Raw genomic sequence first — 16,974 nt, 5'->3', positions numbered from 1 at the left:
CACTTAGCTTCTCCACCCGCTCCTGCTCACTTGCTCTCTCTCAAATAAATAAGTCTTTCTAAAAATCATCTAAAGAACCTACTTCTCCAAGTTTTTTATGTGCATCTAAATTACCTAGAGTTTTGTTTAGTATGTAGATCCTGATTCACTAAGCCTAGTAGATTTTGAAGTTCAGTAGTTCTAACAGACTCCCAGATGCTGAAGCTGCTGGCCTTTGAACCACATTTTAAGTGGCAGTACTAGTACCTGGACCATACCAACAGAATTTTTAATTTTTGAGTCTGTGGTGGTTTCAGAGATTTTTGGCAGCTATTGCTTGAAGAGCCAGATAATTCACTGGTATATAGTAAGTGGGTGGGGCATTCTTAGCATAGAAGTGATTGCTAAGAATAATAAATTGTTAGGACTCAGATCCTTACATGTTTTCTTGCCTCTTTGCCCCTCACTCTTTGCTTAAATGCTGTAGAGGGATAGTAGAAAAACAATTACAGAAATAAAAGCACTATGATGTTTGGTTATTTCCTTTTCAAAGAATTAAAGTGCCTGAAGTTTCTTGAAAAATTGCCATGTGTTTTTCTGCAGGTGGAATGAGGTATCATCTGCTGTCCCCAGAGGATCGAGAGGAATTGGTAGAAGGCACAAGGCCCAGAAGAAAGAAACATGACTATCGCATAGCCCTCTTTGGAGGCTCCCAGCCACAGTCTTGTAGATATTTTAACCCAAAGGTAACTAACTTTTGTTTTTGCTTTTGAAAACCCTTAGCACATAAACACTCAACTGCCATTGGTAATAATAGCTCATGCCTTCTAGAGAAGTTGCAGTTTATTTGTTCTTTCACATCTTTTGAGATACACAGTTCTCTTTGTTTAACAAATAAGGAATTTGAGGCTTAGTCAGATTTTAAATATTTTTGTAATTCATCCAAAGCACTGCATAGTAAACACTATCAGAGAAAATGGAAAACTAGTTTTCCTTCTTATTTTGTTAGCAACTCCTTGCTTTCCTTATGTGTCATTTTCAATGAAAATGTTCTGGGGATATATGTGGTATTCTCTCCTTAGTAATTATGTTTTAATGTAAAATAATACATAGTAATTCTAGAAAATTTGGAAAATGTAGAAATAACAAAGAAAATAGAACAAAGAAATAACATTTAACAAAGAAATAACAAAGAAAAAAGATTAAGTTACCTTTAACTCAACCATCTAGAAATGATCACCAATTTTAATGAGTTTTTCAGTATATGTTATGCCATTTGGGCCAGCAAAGCCTAAGTCATGGGTCTAGAAACACAATTTTTCTTAAAAGATTATTAGTTAAAACCTTGAGAGAGTCCACTCACATTTCTACCCCTTGTTTCTTAGACCTATGTGTTTTGGCTATGGAAGAGAGAATGTCACATTTTGCTAGTTCTGTGTGTTTTACTGGGGCTGAGCAAATATCACAGTTATGAAAGACAGAACCTGTAACTCGTGTTGAATCTACCATATAATGGTCTGTTTCATCATTTTGTTGGCCCATTTTTTATTGATGATAGATACCTGATGAGTCCATTATCCTCTTGACATCAGGATACTTATCTGATACTCATTTCTTTGGAGGTATTCTATGTAATACTGTAGTAGAGACGAACAAAGCTTTTATAAAAACGCATATGATGCTGTCCAGAGTACAAAACATTGTAAAGGTCAATTCAAAGCCATAATCAGTATCCATTCTAATGAGGGTAGGGCATTGTCTCTTTTATCAGTGGAGGGGTCCCAGTGTAGTTAGCCAGGCCTTAGGTAACTAACTGGTTCCCCAAGGTGTGGTAACAAATCAAGGGCTTAGGACTGGTCCATATTCCTGATGAAATGGGCGCTCTCTAGTATGGATAGCAGCATTGGCCTTAGGAACATTAGTTTCCATTGCTCCTGGCTTATGCAGCCTCTGTCACTGCCCCTATGGTCACTCATAAACCCACTGAGCAAGCTTCAGATTGGAGAGGGAAGATAGAGATGCAGGAAGATAGAGATAATCCATGTGATTATTAAGAGACTTTGCTGAAGTTGTGGGTACTCCGGTAAGAATTCATATGGGATGCAAATTTGTGTCTTTTCTAAAGGGTCATCTGCATTATCCTTCCTCAGATCTTTCTGTCAGCAATCTTACATTGTTACTTATTTCAGGTCTATATCCATTTAGGTAAACTTTATCAAGAATTGATAAAAACCGTAGCCTTTCTTTCCTGAAGGGTATAACGGAAAATAAAAGGAACTACTTAGGATTCTGCCAGATCAGGTGCCTGGGTGGCTCAGTGGGTTAAGCCTCTGCCTTCGGCTTAAGTCACGATCTCAGGGTTTGGGGATCGAGGCCTGCACTGGGCTTTCTGCTCAGCAGGGAGCCTGCTTCCCCCTCTCTCTGCCTGCCTTTCTGCCTACTTGTGATCTTTCTTTCTCTGTCAAATAAATAAATAAAATCTTAAAAAAAAAAAAGAAAGAAAGAAAAATAAAAAGAAAGATTCTGCCTGATCAGATTCACAGACCTGTACCCCTGGGGCTAATAATACGTTATATGTTAATTTAAGAAAAAAATAGATTCTGCCTGATCAGAAGGTTTCTTCTCAGTTGTCCCTCAGTACCATTCTGAAGGGACTATAATGCTTTAAATGTCTACTCTTGGCTAGTACTATCATAAATGGACCAAGCTCAGGTCTCTCAAATTTATCAGCTGATATATAGGGACCACCTCTATGAAGACATAGAGGTGAGGGAGAAGACCTCCTAGGAAAGGGTGTAATTAGCTCATTTGGGTATTCTGTGCCTTTGAGACCTTTGTAAGCCCAGGGTTGTGTTTAAATACCACATGACTGGTTGAAGGTATGCTATTTGGTAGATCAGGTAAAACTGTTCAGTGTGTTAATAGTGTGGTTACCTGATTTCCCTTGATGTCAGACGTTTGCTGTCTGTCAAGACCCACTGGCCAGCCAGGAGCTATTTCCTAAAAAAAAAAAATGATACCTGCTTAAAGGAGGTTGGCTTAGCTCCAGAATCCCAGATCATGCTCTGTGGTCATATTGGAACATGGCCCAAGCAATAAGCTGCGTCCTAGTCAGTATCCGGATGTCTCAGGATCACAAAGTAACCTGAGCAGCCAAGCCATTTTACTGTAGCCTGTCCCACTTAAAAAGCTGTCTCCTGCTTTAGCTTTTACTTGCAACTAGCAGCATTTTGGTTTACCCACTAAAAGTATTTAAGTGGGACACCCAATTACAGGATACGCCATCTGTTAATATGTAGGAGGTACTTGGCACAGCAAGGTATATCCTTTGTTTCCAAGGAGCTATACCAACATGCTATAGATCAGAACTTGACACATTTTATCTTAAGAGACCAGATGATAAATATTCTCAGGGTTTTCATACATGAACAAATGGGCATGGCTGTGTTCCAGTAAAACATTATTTACAGAAACAGGCAGTGGGCTGTTAGTTTGCCAGCCTTAGTTTGCCAGCCCCTGCTCTAGACCTGTGGGCATCTAAGAGCTTTATAGTGACCATCACTGTATTATAGGATAAACTTCTGTCAAGCACTTGTCTTACCATGTCCTGTTCTACAAACCTGATCAGTATTATGGGCATCAATACATGAGATCGTATGAGACTACCCTTGGTAAAGTGAGAAGGGACCAAGGCTCCTGCAGCTTAGATTATAGCACACAGAGAGTCAAGAGATCCTAAGGTCAGACCTGGAAATTATTTTGTTTTTCCTGCCAGTCAAAAAAGTCCCATCTAATTGTCTGAGTAGACACTAAAAGAAATATACATTAGCCAAAGTGTTAGCTATATGCCAAGTTTTAGTAGTTGTTTCAATCTGGTCCAGGAAGAAGACCACCCTGGCACTGCCACAATGATTAGAGGCACTGGTCTTGGCAGTTCAAAGCAGCAGTTCCTCCTCTGTTTCGGTAGAGGAGGTCGTCTTACCAAAGAAGGCTTCTTCTGTTTACTGTAATCTTAACATCACGATTCATAGAGTGGATATGCTGGCAGATAGCAAAAAGACCTCTCCAAGAACAAAGGATCAGAATTGGATTGGCTAAACACCATTATATTTGGACTGTCCATATTGGGCTGCTCTTAGCCCATCGATCTGTGTCTCGCCCATTCCTCCATCTCCAGAATATAAGCTGACATTCTTACAAAGACATCTAGCTTCCTTTCTCAGTAAAGACTGGTGTCTGGCAGGTACCACAAGGCTTCATGGCCTATGCAGTACAATCCAGTAAGCACAGTGGTATTGTGCTTAAGAGATTGATACACCTTCTATTTCACATCAGGTAAGGTTAAGACTCTTAACATACCAGTGCCTATTTAATTTCAGTGTTTTTTGATTTTTCAGGATCCTTTTGAATTAAGAGCAAGTAATTTATAAATGTGGTGTGTTTTTTCCAATCAAAAATTGAGATCCTAGGACTTTATAATTCTATGAACTACAGCTTTCAGGTGTTGACAATAATCCCCTCTTGTTTTCCAAAGTCTAACTATGGTATTGGTTTCTACAGTTAAAAGCAAAAAACCTAGCTACACTTATGAGCATAGCATAACATACAGACTTGAATCACTATGTTGTGACCTAAAACTAATATGACATATGTCAGCTATACTTCAGTTTTTTAAAAAGGCAATTAAACTACATTTCAGTAGGAAAAAAATTACATTAAAGGAGGTAGCTCTTGTGGTGGACAGAGGGACAGGAGAATCCTGATTTCATTTAGGAGACAGTATACATTGTTTCTAGTATATGGGAAATGTGGAATGACTCTTAGCACTTTATTTTTGATCTGTAGTTCTAACACTTTCCTTGATTTTTTTTTTTAATTGGACAGTTGAAAAGAAGCATATATTCTCCACAACCCTGGAAATGAGACTGTGACTTCAGAATTCCTATTTGCTCTTATCAGTGATGCATACATACTTATTGCTCTTTTGTATACTCAACCAAAAATTTTTAGACTTTCCATGAATAATTCAAATAATTGAGGAAGTAACTACCAATAAAAATATCCTCATTCTGTCATTTATCTCTTATGCCCTGAAGCTAACACCATTAGAATCCCACTTCAGTGTTTATTAAATGTGTCTATTAGAAGTACCAGGCCTTCCCTTGTTTTTGCTATAAAACTTTATCCTGAGGACTTTCACCCATTACTATTTTTGTATATAATATTTTAATATAACTTAATTAGTCAGTATTCTAGTAAAATAATTGGGAAGGCTGATTTCATTATAAGTTGTTATTATCTATCTTGAATCTGCCTAAATGAACATTATTTCATCATTGACAAAAGTAGATTGCTTAATGAAAAGTACTATACAGGAATTACTTTAAAATTCTTGAACTTAATCTTCAGAAATTAGAATTCAGAAATTCAGATTTGGCCTTCATTAAGTGAGACCCATTTGTGTGTGTCCTATACTAGCCTCAAATTTCTCATTTTCAGAATTGATCTCTTTCGAAGGGGCAATTGAAGCAGTATATTATTTAATTGAATTATTCAGAATTAAGACAGTATCCCTATAAACTGATTTTTTTTTATTTTTCCTAGGATATCACTGATGAGAGGAGGCAAATATTTGTATTAATGGCTGACTGAAAAATGATAAAATCTTAATTTTCTTTCCTCAATATTAATAGAAAAATGTCTTGGGTTATTATATAAAATTGAAATTAAATACTTCTTGCTATGGTCCTTTTATAAAGCTTATTGAGCCTCCATTTCCCCACCTCTACCTGTTTTTAAAGTTTTCAAGTGCTGAGTCATTACTGAAAAAATTGTTTATATGTAACCAGTGCTCTATTCTCTTAGTATTGGTATTCTCAAGTTGTAGAATGAGAATGTCTTAACGATATTGATCCCTAAATAAAAATTGACTTAACAGACCAGTTTTTATTTGGACTCTTCCTGTAGATAAAACAGTGAGCTCTTAAGGGCAAATGAGTTCTTTGCAAATGTCTTGGTTCACCACTTTAATATGGTAGAGAAAAAGGGATTTTGCACACTCCCTGCCAAAAACAAATAAAGACTAAGACCAGTAGGGTAAGGGCCAGAGCCTATAAATTACAAAGGCAGAAAACCATATGGTGCCATATCACATCAGGTTCAGAAGGTTTACCCTGAGTACATTTTCTTATTCAGAACTCTTAAAAATAGACCCATCGCTGAGCTTCGTGTCTGGCCCAATGTGGATACTCAAGTTCAAAAGGATGAATAAATCAGTGTAATTTGGTATGACATTTCACAAGCAATTTTGTCAGTTGGTTTTATAGAACTGGATTTAAATATGGATGGGCCCTAAATCAAAAGAAATGAAGTTACCTTCAACTTAGCACACATTTTCCTGTTGGAAATATTGTTTAACATAGGCACTGCAGTGCTTTTTCTCAGAGTATCATAGCCACCTGACCTCTTAAAATAGCCCTTTCCTGAGGAGATAGTCCCACTCTGTGATCAGGGTGGAAATGGGCAGTTAAACATTGCATATGACTATGGAAGATAGGTACATAAAGAAGTGTACACTTTAAAAAATTAACAAGGCTTTTATAAGAGTATATCAGTAGTGCTTGCCACCAGCAAAAGAGTGCCGTAGAAGCGGTATACGGAGGTAAAAGGTGAGCACTCCTAAAATGATCAGGAGCACCTACAGGAACAAAATACCCAACATGGGCAGTAGTCATCCCAAGTGGATTGGTCATAAAACTGCATGCCCAGAGGCTGACATTGTTGGAATGCAAGTGTGGGTCACCATGGGTATTCCTTATGCTTCCTTAGTTGTCATTATATTAGGCCCCCAGTGGTAACATGTCCTCTGCAGCTTGTGCACATTAAGTGTTCCTCAAGCTTGATTGTTTGCGGGCATCTTGGTTAGACAGGTGGTCTTCACGTTCATGTGGAAGAGACTGGAATGTATTCTGAAATAAATTCTCAGCAGAGTGCTCTGCCTTCCTAGAATGTCTTCCAAGATATTGAGAGCCTCTGTTCTTCGCTTTCCACACATCTACCCCACACGCTGTTCTATAGTTTTGTTCTGAAATCAACCTGAAAGCCCATTGCATCCCACGAAGTTCCCCCTTCAGGGATCTGTTTCCTTTTTCACTGCATCTACAAGAAACCCCGGGGAAATATGACTAACCACAGGAGTGATGACGTCATACTCATTCTCTTCAAGCCATAATTATCATAAATTAACAGATCAGTCTCCTAAAAGAGCTGGGAGAGAGCAGAAATGGAGCTGTAGGTGTTTGAGTGGGGGCTGTAAGTGGGTAGGAATGAAGAAACTAAAAATGGTATCTGTGTGTGGTGGTATTTTAAAGGACTCCAGCCATCCTGGAATTAGCTGGAGAGTAGTGGGCATATGAACACAGGACTACAGGGGTAAGGGTCAGGCTGAGGGTAACCAACAGAGAAGGAGATAAATTTTCACTATTTACTATACCATGTCACTTGAAAATTTCTCTTAGCTATCCTGGTAATTTTTCATATGATGAAGCAGAAGCAAAGTAAGATATGTCATCCTAGGAGTATTAAAACATGTCTGAATAGGTTTGTTGTGATCATTTTCTTTGAATATTTATGATCAGTTATAAGAGATAATTATCCTCAGCTGTTAGAAACAACAGAGCACATTACAGATGCAGAAACATGAAGCAGTTGGAGGCTGAGGTCAATGAGGTGGCCACTGAACATAGCCATTTAAAAGTCCCAGTATGGGGGGTGCCTGAGTGGCTCAGTTGGTTAAGCATTCAGCTCTTGATCTCAGCTCACGTCTTGATTTTAGGGTTGTAAGTTCAATCTCTGTGTTGGGCTCCACACCCAGGGAGGAGCCTACTTAGAGGAAAAGAGAAAGTCCAAAAATGGAACAGGCATTAACAGCCTTATTGATTTGAAGAACTCCCCCTGAATTAGATTTGTCCATGAAAGTTTCATGAAGGTTTTCTTGAGGGCAACTTATTGGTAGAGTTTGGATAGGGGGAAAAAGACTAGAATATATTGAATCCTAAGTATGAAGGCATCTTTTTGGCTTGATAAGTATGGCTTCCAAAGCATTACTTAACTGAATGGAATCTAACAACTGTAGATTCCATTTTTGTGCTTTAAAAAATTTTGTGATTTAAAAGATTTTGTGCTTTAGAAAAAAAGAGATTAGACAGGTGGAAGAACTGAAGGACTAGGCCATTGGTCTTTTTTCTTTTGTGAAGTTTTTTTTTTTTTTTGGTAAAGGAAAGCAGCTCTTCTGCAGAAAGAGCATTTCAAGTTTAGGTATATAAACTTAGGCAAATTGGCTAGTCTTTCTAAACTTCAGTTTTCTGGTCTGTTAACAAACTGAAATCTCGGGATTTGTGTGGGTTTCTATTGTTCATTAGACTCCACCTTTTCTTTGATCTTCATGTACTCAATTTCTCTCTGCCATCTTTAGGATTCCTCACTTTCCATATTTAAATGTAAAAAGGCTTACCATCTTCATTTCTTCATTTTGTTTGTTCCCCCAACTGGAGCCCCTTGGCATTAGCTCCTGTACTCCACACATCTGAGACAGAGCAGGTGTTTGTCCCTTCGTGTGGACTGTTTATTAAATGCGTATGTTACTACATTTTGAGATTTGAAATAATCATTTAAAGGGTAATATGCGGGCACCTGGGTGGTTCAGTGGGTAGGCCTCTGCCTTTGGCTCAGGTCATGATCTCAGGGTCCAGGGATCGAGTTTTGCGTTGGGCTCTCTGCTCAGCAGGGAGCCTGCTTCCCCCTCTCTCTCTGCCTGCCTCTCTGCCTACTTGTGATTTCTCTCCCTGTGTGTCAAATAAATAAGTAACATCTTTAAAATAAAATAAAGGGTAATATGCCTTCCTGTGCCAAGATTTAAGATAACATATCAGTATTCATCTAAAGGCAAATCTTGTGTTGAGATAACTGGCAGAGTGCTAGCACAGGGATAGTTCCCTCCTACTTCATTTGTTTTCTACTCAAAGGACAAGCGATATTACTGAACATAATATCCTTCTTGGGTTTCACTTTTGGGTTTCATTTCATATTTAAATTTCTAAGTAGTTTAGGTTTTAGTCTTTGGTTTTTGGTGATACGGTTTTCATCTATGAGTGGAAAGGAAGAACATTTTGTGACTTTATAAAGAAGCAGTACTCTGAATCAGTAATCCCCTTTAAGCTGGTCTCTGGCCTTACTTCAGACTCCTTACTCATGTTAACAGTCCTTAACAGCTGAGAACTGACCACTTACAGGTTTGCTGTTCCTGGTTTTATCCAGCAGTTTACAACAGCATAGTCATGCCCCTCCCACCCTATCCAGCACCCACTGTGGAAGCCATTTTTTTCTAACTACAATACTGTATTTCTTGAAGAATTTAGATTACAGGAGTGGTTTCTCCTAATGGCTGATTATCAAACCCCTTTCTGGACTTTAAGAGGTTAATATGTTTCCAGAAATATTTGTGTGACCCTGTTGAAAATGAGTATATTTCAAAATGGGTACACCCTGTGAAATTACTTGGCATGATCAAGTGTTTACTTCTGAAGACCAGAGTGCCCTAGTAAGTGTGCCATTTGGAAGGAAGGCAAAGTCTGTTTTTGATCTGTTTTGTTGAAATGCAGTCTCAGAATATAGCAGCTGATAAGTTTTTCAGTTCCTAAACCCTTAAATTAATTTTTTAAATACTATTTTGTCTTTTTTTTTTTTTTTTGAAGATTTTATTTATTTATTTGACAGAGAGATAGCATAAGTGCAGAGGGAGAGGGAGAAGTAGACTTTTCACTGAGCAGGGAACAGGATGCAGCAATGCAGCACTGGATCCCTAAGCCAAAGGCCGATGCTTAACCAACTGATCCACCCAGGCACACCTTCTTAAATTAGTTTTACTTTGACTTTTTTGTTAAAACATTTAGCACTGTTATAAGCATTTGCTCTGAGAAGTTGTTTTCCTTTTACCATGTTTTTGGCACCATTAGCCTGGTTGTTATATTTACTTTTTCTGTTTAAAACAAACAAACAAAAATGGGCACCTGGGTGGCTCAGTTTGTTAAGTATCTGCCTTCAACTCAGGTCATGACCCCAGGATCCTAGGATCCAACCCTGCATAGGGCTCCCTGCTCAGCAGGGAGTCTCCTTCTTCCTCTTCCTCTGGCTCTCCGGCTCTCTCTCTCTCTCTAATAAATAAAATCTTAAAAAAAAAAAAAAAATTCTCACTCTAGAAAATTCAAATATAGCATGATGTAAAAGAGAAAGCCAGGACAATCGCAGTATCAAAAGACATCATCAACACCATTCCAGTCTTCTCCATTTTACATATATGGGATCATACTATATGTGCTGTCTTGCAGGAACTATTTTTACTCTTTTAGCATTTATATTGTGGAGTTATTTTCATGTCAGCGAGAGAGTATTCCATCATAAGGATATAGCATAATTTATCTAAGTCTAAGGATATACTATAATTTGTTTAATTCTTATCTTCTTCATGCTCATCTGGCCTATTTCCTATTTTTTCCTGTTAAAATACCCCTGAAGTGAAACATCTTGTATATGCCAGCTTTATACACTGTCCCAGTTTTTTCTGTAGGGTAAATTCCTGGGAGAAGAATTGTTCTAGCAAAGGATAAAGATAGAAACTATTTTGATTTACCAAAAAAGTAAAGAAAAGCCTGGTTTCTAACATCAGGTACTATTTGTTGGTTGGTCATAGATTTCCTGTCCCTCAGTAGTGCCACCAAACGACCAGGGGCCAGAGTGACAAGATGCTTTCTGGAGTCCGTGTGGTTTAAAGGCAGTCCTATAGTGAGGAACTGGTTCAGATTAGGAGCCATGTGCAGGATCTACAGTCTTTGACCTTTAGAAAGTATAAAATGGAAAGGGCTCAGCTGGATGAGACATTTACACAAATGTGGCCTAACATCCAATAGAAATATTCCCTTCAATATGCTAAGCCCTGGGCCAAATACAAAGACAGGGGAAAATCCCAGTTTTTCAGAGAAGCTGTTGTTTTAGTGCTTAAGCATTGCTTTTCTTTCTTTTTTTTTTTTTTTAAGATTTTATTTATTTATTTGTCAGAGAGAGTGAGCACAAGCAGACAGAGAGGCAGGCAGAGGCAGAGGGAGAAGCAGGCTCCCCGCTGAGCAAGGAGCCCGACGTGGGACTCGATCCCAGGACGCTGGGATCATGACCTGAGCCGAAGGCTGCTGCTTAACCAACTGAGCCACTCAGGCATCCCCAGGCATTGCTTTTCTAAGTGATAAGATAGGGAGGCTGTGCAGAAGGACCTCAGTGGCCATCCTGCCAACATCCTGATTTGTATGATTTGTAGATGAGGCTGGTTCACTTCCTTTGATGTCAAGTGAGATGCCCAGAGTAACTTAGCTAGAAATACAGCAGGAACAGAACCCATATTATTCCATTCCCAGTCCAGTGTTCTTTCTAGGAGGCCCTGTAAGAAGATTTTTTCTTTAAGATTTTATTTATTTATTTGACAGAGAGAGAGATCACAAGTAGGCAGAGAGGCAGGCAGAGAGAGAGGGGAGGAAGCAGGCTCCCTGGTGAGCCAAGAGCCCGATGTGGGGCTCCATCCCAGGACCCTGGAATCATGACCCGAGCCAAAGGCAGAGGCTTCAACCCACTGAGCCACCCAACTGCCCCCCTGTAAGAAGATTTTTAAAGAAGCAGAGCAGTGTAGGAGTTAAGAGTACAATTTTGGAGTCCAACAAATTTGGACTTAAATACTGGGTTCACCACTGGGTTCACCACTTTCTAACTCTGTAACCTTTGACATGGTACTTAACTTTCTAAGATTTTGTTATCTATTAGATAAGGTTCTTACCTCATAGGATTATTGAGGAAATTAAATAATGTTTTAAGGTATTTCAGTATAGTTCCTGGAAAGGGCACTGCTCTATAATGAATTAACTAACTGTTAGCTCTTTGTTCAGGGATGCTTTCTAAATCATTTGGACCCTAAGATATTGAATTTTAGGGCTGAAAGGGAAGGGCCCTAAGATCGTCTAGTTCAGTCTTTTTGTTTCAAAGGATTAGGGAACTAACATCCCTGAAAGGTGAAGTGACTCTGTATGACCCACAGCTTCTCCACAGCCTAGCTCAGTGCCTATGTTTCCCAGCTCCACAGAGCTGCATTCTTTGTGACCTTATGAATGAACGAAGCCAGAAGTGTTTTATGCATTTTTCATGAAACTGCTTCTAGGGATGTTCTTGCATCTGGTATAAACCTGCATTCTCTATGGATTGTTGCCGTAGTTCTATGATTATTTTTTTTAAAGATTTTATTTATTTATTTAACAGAGATCATAAGTAGACAGAGGCAGGCAGAGAGAAAGAGAAGGAAGTAGGCTCCCTGCTGAGCAGAAAGCCCGATGTGGGGCTCAATCCTAGGACCCTGGGATCATGACCTGAGCCGAAGGCAAGGCTTTAACCCACTGAGCCAGCCAGGCGCCCCTCTATGATTATTTTTTAAATAGCTCTTAGAAACTAAGGGGTGCCTGGATGGCTCAGTCAGTTAAAAGTCTGCCTTAGGTTCAGGTCATGATCCCAGGGTCCTGGCATGGAGCCCCAGTTGAGGCTGCCTGCTTAGTGGGGAGTCTGCTGCTCCCTCTGCCTCTGCCCCTCCCCCTGCCCGTGCTCTCTTGATCTCTTTCTCTCTCTTAAATGAATAAATAAATAAATAAATAAATAACAGTCTTTTAAAGAAAAGAAACTAAAATTAGTCAGATAATAGCTTAACAGAAAGTACTTATAATTTAGTAATCTTAAACTCAGATTACATTGACTCCTTGACGTTTCTCCAGAAATCTTAAGGTTTTACATTTTTCTTAATTTTGCTTTCCTTTTTTCCTAAGATCTGTCTTATTTTTGCTTTGTTTCCCCTCAAAATTATCCAAAATAAAATTCTCAAGTCTTATAAATAAAAAGTATTTCTTTTATTTTGGATTTGGTTATCTTGATTATTGAAATCTATATCTGTGGTGTCTCTATTCTTTGAAGACTCAATGTGTTTTTAGAATGCAGATTAGTATAAAATCAGTCCTTAATCTCAAGGAAAATAGCAGGCTGATGTTTTTGCCTTAAGGGATTTAGAGAAGCTATTACAGCCCCTCACCTGAAGAAGCATTTCACTGTTGGGGCGCCTGGGTGGCTCAGTGGGTTAAGCTGCTGCCTTCGGTTCAGGTCATGATCTCAGGGTCCTGGGATCGAGTCCTGCATCGGGCTCTCTGCTCAGCAGGGAGCCTGCTTCCCTCTCTCTCTCTCTCTCTGCCTGCCTCTCAGTCTACTTGTGATTTGTGATTTCTCTCTGTCAAATAAATAAATAAAATCTTTAAAAAAAAAAAAAAGAAGAAGCATTTCACTGTCTTGTAGCATCTCACTGCTGCTGGAAAATCATCCAGGACAGGATGTAATGGAGTGCTCAGTCACCAAGTCCAGACTTTAGTGTGGTGGGGGATTCAGAGCAAGGCAGTCAGGGAAGCCTGCAAAAAGGAAAGAAGTCTTGACCTTGAGCTTGAAAAAAGTCTAGAGTGTATATATCACAACAGAGGAAAGAAAGGCTAACTAGGATGAGAGAAGACAGAACTTTTACGTGAATGTGTATGCGTATGGATGCATAAATGGGTGATATGTCAAAACTTCCTTCTACCTTTGTTTTTTTCAGGCTTTCCAGTTTTCCCATTTTCCTATCTTCTCCTCAGCCAAGCACAGAGCCTTGCATGAAATAGATACTCAATAAAACTTAACTGAATTAGATTATGTTTTTAGAATAACAGTTCTCTGCCTGCACACATACACTGTAACTCTACTGCTGTGTATCTTATTGCTGACATAAAAGCTGCATGTCCCTGTAGCTTGACCTGTAGCCTAGGAGCTTAAGAAACCTTAAGCAACCCTTCTTCTACGTGCAGGCCCCAGGTTGGGAGTAGTCCCATCACTAAGATAAGACCTGGCATTCATATCTATGGAACCTGTAAGTCTGACTTCTCATCTATATTTTTACGTTCTCTGCTTGCTTTCTCAACTACGCACATTACCTCCTAGGCAGTATAACAAATTACTAAAGGGCAAACATCAAATCACCTTCTTAGCATTCTCTTTTGGGTGAGGAATAGATTGGGAAAATTTGACTTTCCAGTGAGATCTACCCATACACACACACGGGAAAAAAATCCCCCCCCCCCTTTCATTTATACAGCCACAGCCAGGTGTTTTCAAACAAAGGCGCATTTGACCCCTGGTAGGTATATTTAATGAGCTCAAATGTTAAAACATTAAATTTTAGCTGAAATGAAATTATACTTGCATTCTAGGTAAAATGTTTGCAAAGGTCATTTCCTCTGCCTAGAAGATAAACTATTAGAATATTAAATATAGTCAGTATTGATCAGACTTAGTGTCTAACATGTACTCTGACCAGTGACAGTATTTGGAGAGATGAAAAAGACTTAAAAACTTGAGGATGGGCACCTGGGTGGCTCAGTGGGTTAAACTTCTGCCTTCGGCTTAGGTCATGATCTCAGGGTCTTGGGATCGAGTCCCACATCGGGCTCTCTGCTTGGCAGGGAGCCTGCTTTCTCCTCTCTCTCTCTCTGCCTGCCTGTCTGCCTACTTGTGATCTCTCTCTGTCAAATAAATAAATAAAATCTTAAAAAAAAAAAAAACCAAAAAACTTGAGGGTATCTAAGGAAGTCAGAGCCCATATTACAAGTAGATAGAAGCATGTGCCTTTTTGCCCCCCACCCCACCACACACACACATACACACACACACTGGCTAATCATTTTTCCTTTGGGCTTACAGTTCCAAGAGAGCAGTTTATTTTAATTCTTAAATCTGGAGCCTAAGCCTTATACAACTGGTACATATAAGCACTCATTTATTTCTTACTCAAATCCTTGAGGAGTAATAGAAAATTAGAACTATTCTGTTACCAAACTCTTGGGAATTATTCCCCCCTTTTTTGGAACTGTATCCTTTGTCTCAATGTTCAAGCTCATTTAGCTAAAAGAAAACATTTTGTTTGTGTTTTTAATCCCAGCTCCTACATGGTCAGTTATTTTTAGTCTGAAGGGTAGTATATCTTAGAGATCATTCAAAAGAATCTATCGCCCACTTTCTCATCCTGAAATTAAGGAAGAGCAAGGAAAGATAATGTTCTTGTGGCTATCTTTAGATATTACTTTCTAATAATATCAAATAAATTGGGTATAAGAGTGGCAAGATTTGAAATTCACTGAGTTAACAGTGTATCTTATTAATGAAACTATTTTTCTGCTAACGAACTTTGAAAGGTAGGAATATGAATATATTTCAGAATATGTAAGAGAATTTTTAGTTTGCTTTTGAGGGATCACGCCCTGTTGAGTATAGTAATTATTTTCTCTCATTTTTTTTCATTCTATGGTATGCAACTCTAAGAAAACAAATTTTAAAAATAATTTTCCCCAGGGGGTGCCTGGGTGGCTCAGTCGGTTAAGCGTCTGCCTTCGGCTGAGGTCATGATCTCAGGGTCCTGGGATGGACCCCAGCATCAGGCTCCCTGCTCAGCGGTGAGTCTCCTTCTCCCTCTGCCCCTCCCCCCAGCTCATTCTCACTTGTGCGCTCTCTTCCTCTTACCCTCCCTCTCTTTTTCAAATAAATAAAATATTAAAATAATAATTTTCCCGAGTTTTTTGGTACCCATTGAGGAAAACAAACTTTGGGGGAAATGTTGTATTTATCCTGTAGTTTTGTGTGCCTGCCAGTCAGGGGGACACATAGATCCTAAGTTGAGAATAAAACAAGGATTAAGACTCTCATTTTTCTGGCCACCCAGAAAGTAGAATGTTTATCATCGCTAGGAGCTGACACCTTGATGTGTTCCACATGAGGGGTTCTTCTTTTTCCTGAGACCATTCCTCATGTTCTGTGATGCTTAATCTCATCTGATCAATGCCTGAAATACTGGACACTAGTGTGATAGCTATCCATCAGATTTTCCCAGAGGGAACTCAGCATTAATAATCACACACACACACTGCTTTGTTCACTGAGATCAGGAATTGTTTGGATTTCTCTTTGAAATTCTCTAATTGTTTTCAGATATTTTCAGAAAGCAGCAGGAACACTGTAGCTTCCTTGCTTAAAAAAAAGGGGGAGGATCCAAGATCCTGTAGCTTTGGGAGAAATCCCCCCATACATTTACATAGAAGAAGGTCCTTGGATGTACCAAACATAGTGAGGAAATGAAATGATCCCATGAACTGCCCTTGTTGTGAAGTACTGATACATGCTCATTTCTAATCATCAGGAAGAAAAAAGTAGGTTTCCAGACTGGTTAAAACAGATTACTCAAATATTTCATAGTAAATATCACAGCTTTAAGAGTCCAGCTAAATAAACTGGCTCAACTGAATATTTTTTAAAAATGTAATATCACAGAAGTCTACAAAATACCTTCTAGCTTTAGACATCAGCAGGATAACAGCAGTTTAAGCTTCATATTATCCAGTGACTTTTTTAAATATTTTATTCATTGATTTAGAGAGTGCACATATATGTGAGCTGGGGGAGGGACAGAGAGAGAGAAAGAATCTCAAGCAATCTCCTCACCAGTGGAGCTCGACTCAGGGCCCAATCCCACAAGCCAAGATCATGACCTGAGCTGAAATCAAGAGTCTGTACCTAACCGACTGAGCCACCTAGGCACACTGCCAATGATTCTTTATATCATTCTGTATATCTGGCAGGAAAGGAATGAGTATGTTTACATTTGGGTTTTTATTGTTGTTCTTGTTGTTTAATTTTTTTTTTTTAATTTATTTGAGAGAGAGAGAGCACAAGCAAGAGGAATGGGCAGAGATGGGGAGAAGCAGGCTCCCCCCTGAGCAGGAAGCCCAATGCGGGGCTCAGTTCCAGGACCCTGAGATCATGACCTAAGCTGAAGGTAGACACAACCAACTG

The 16,974-nt window shown here is 39.1% G+C and overlaps 1 protein-coding gene across 4 annotated transcripts in view; it reads left to right on the top strand.

Moving 5' to 3' along the window:
• The window catches only part of KLHL7 (kelch like family member 7), a 68,718-nt gene that overhangs the window by 39,074 nt on the left and 12,670 nt on the right, over positions 1-16,974 (top strand). For all 4 annotated transcript variants that reach the window (XM_082693714.1, XM_082693715.1, XM_082693717.1 and 1 more), the window contains exon 7: positions 583-725. In XM_082693714.1, the coding sequence (XP_082549840.1) occupies positions 583-725 (143 nt within the window). The remainder of the gene's footprint in view (positions 1-582; positions 726-16,974) is intronic.

Source organism: Mustela nivalis (genome assembly GCF_964662115.1).
Source record: "Mustela nivalis genome assembly, chromosome: 12".
Lineage (NCBI taxonomy): Eukaryota > Metazoa > Chordata > Mammalia > Carnivora > Mustelidae > Mustela > Mustela nivalis.
This window is presented reverse-complemented; position numbering and strand designations above follow the sequence as displayed.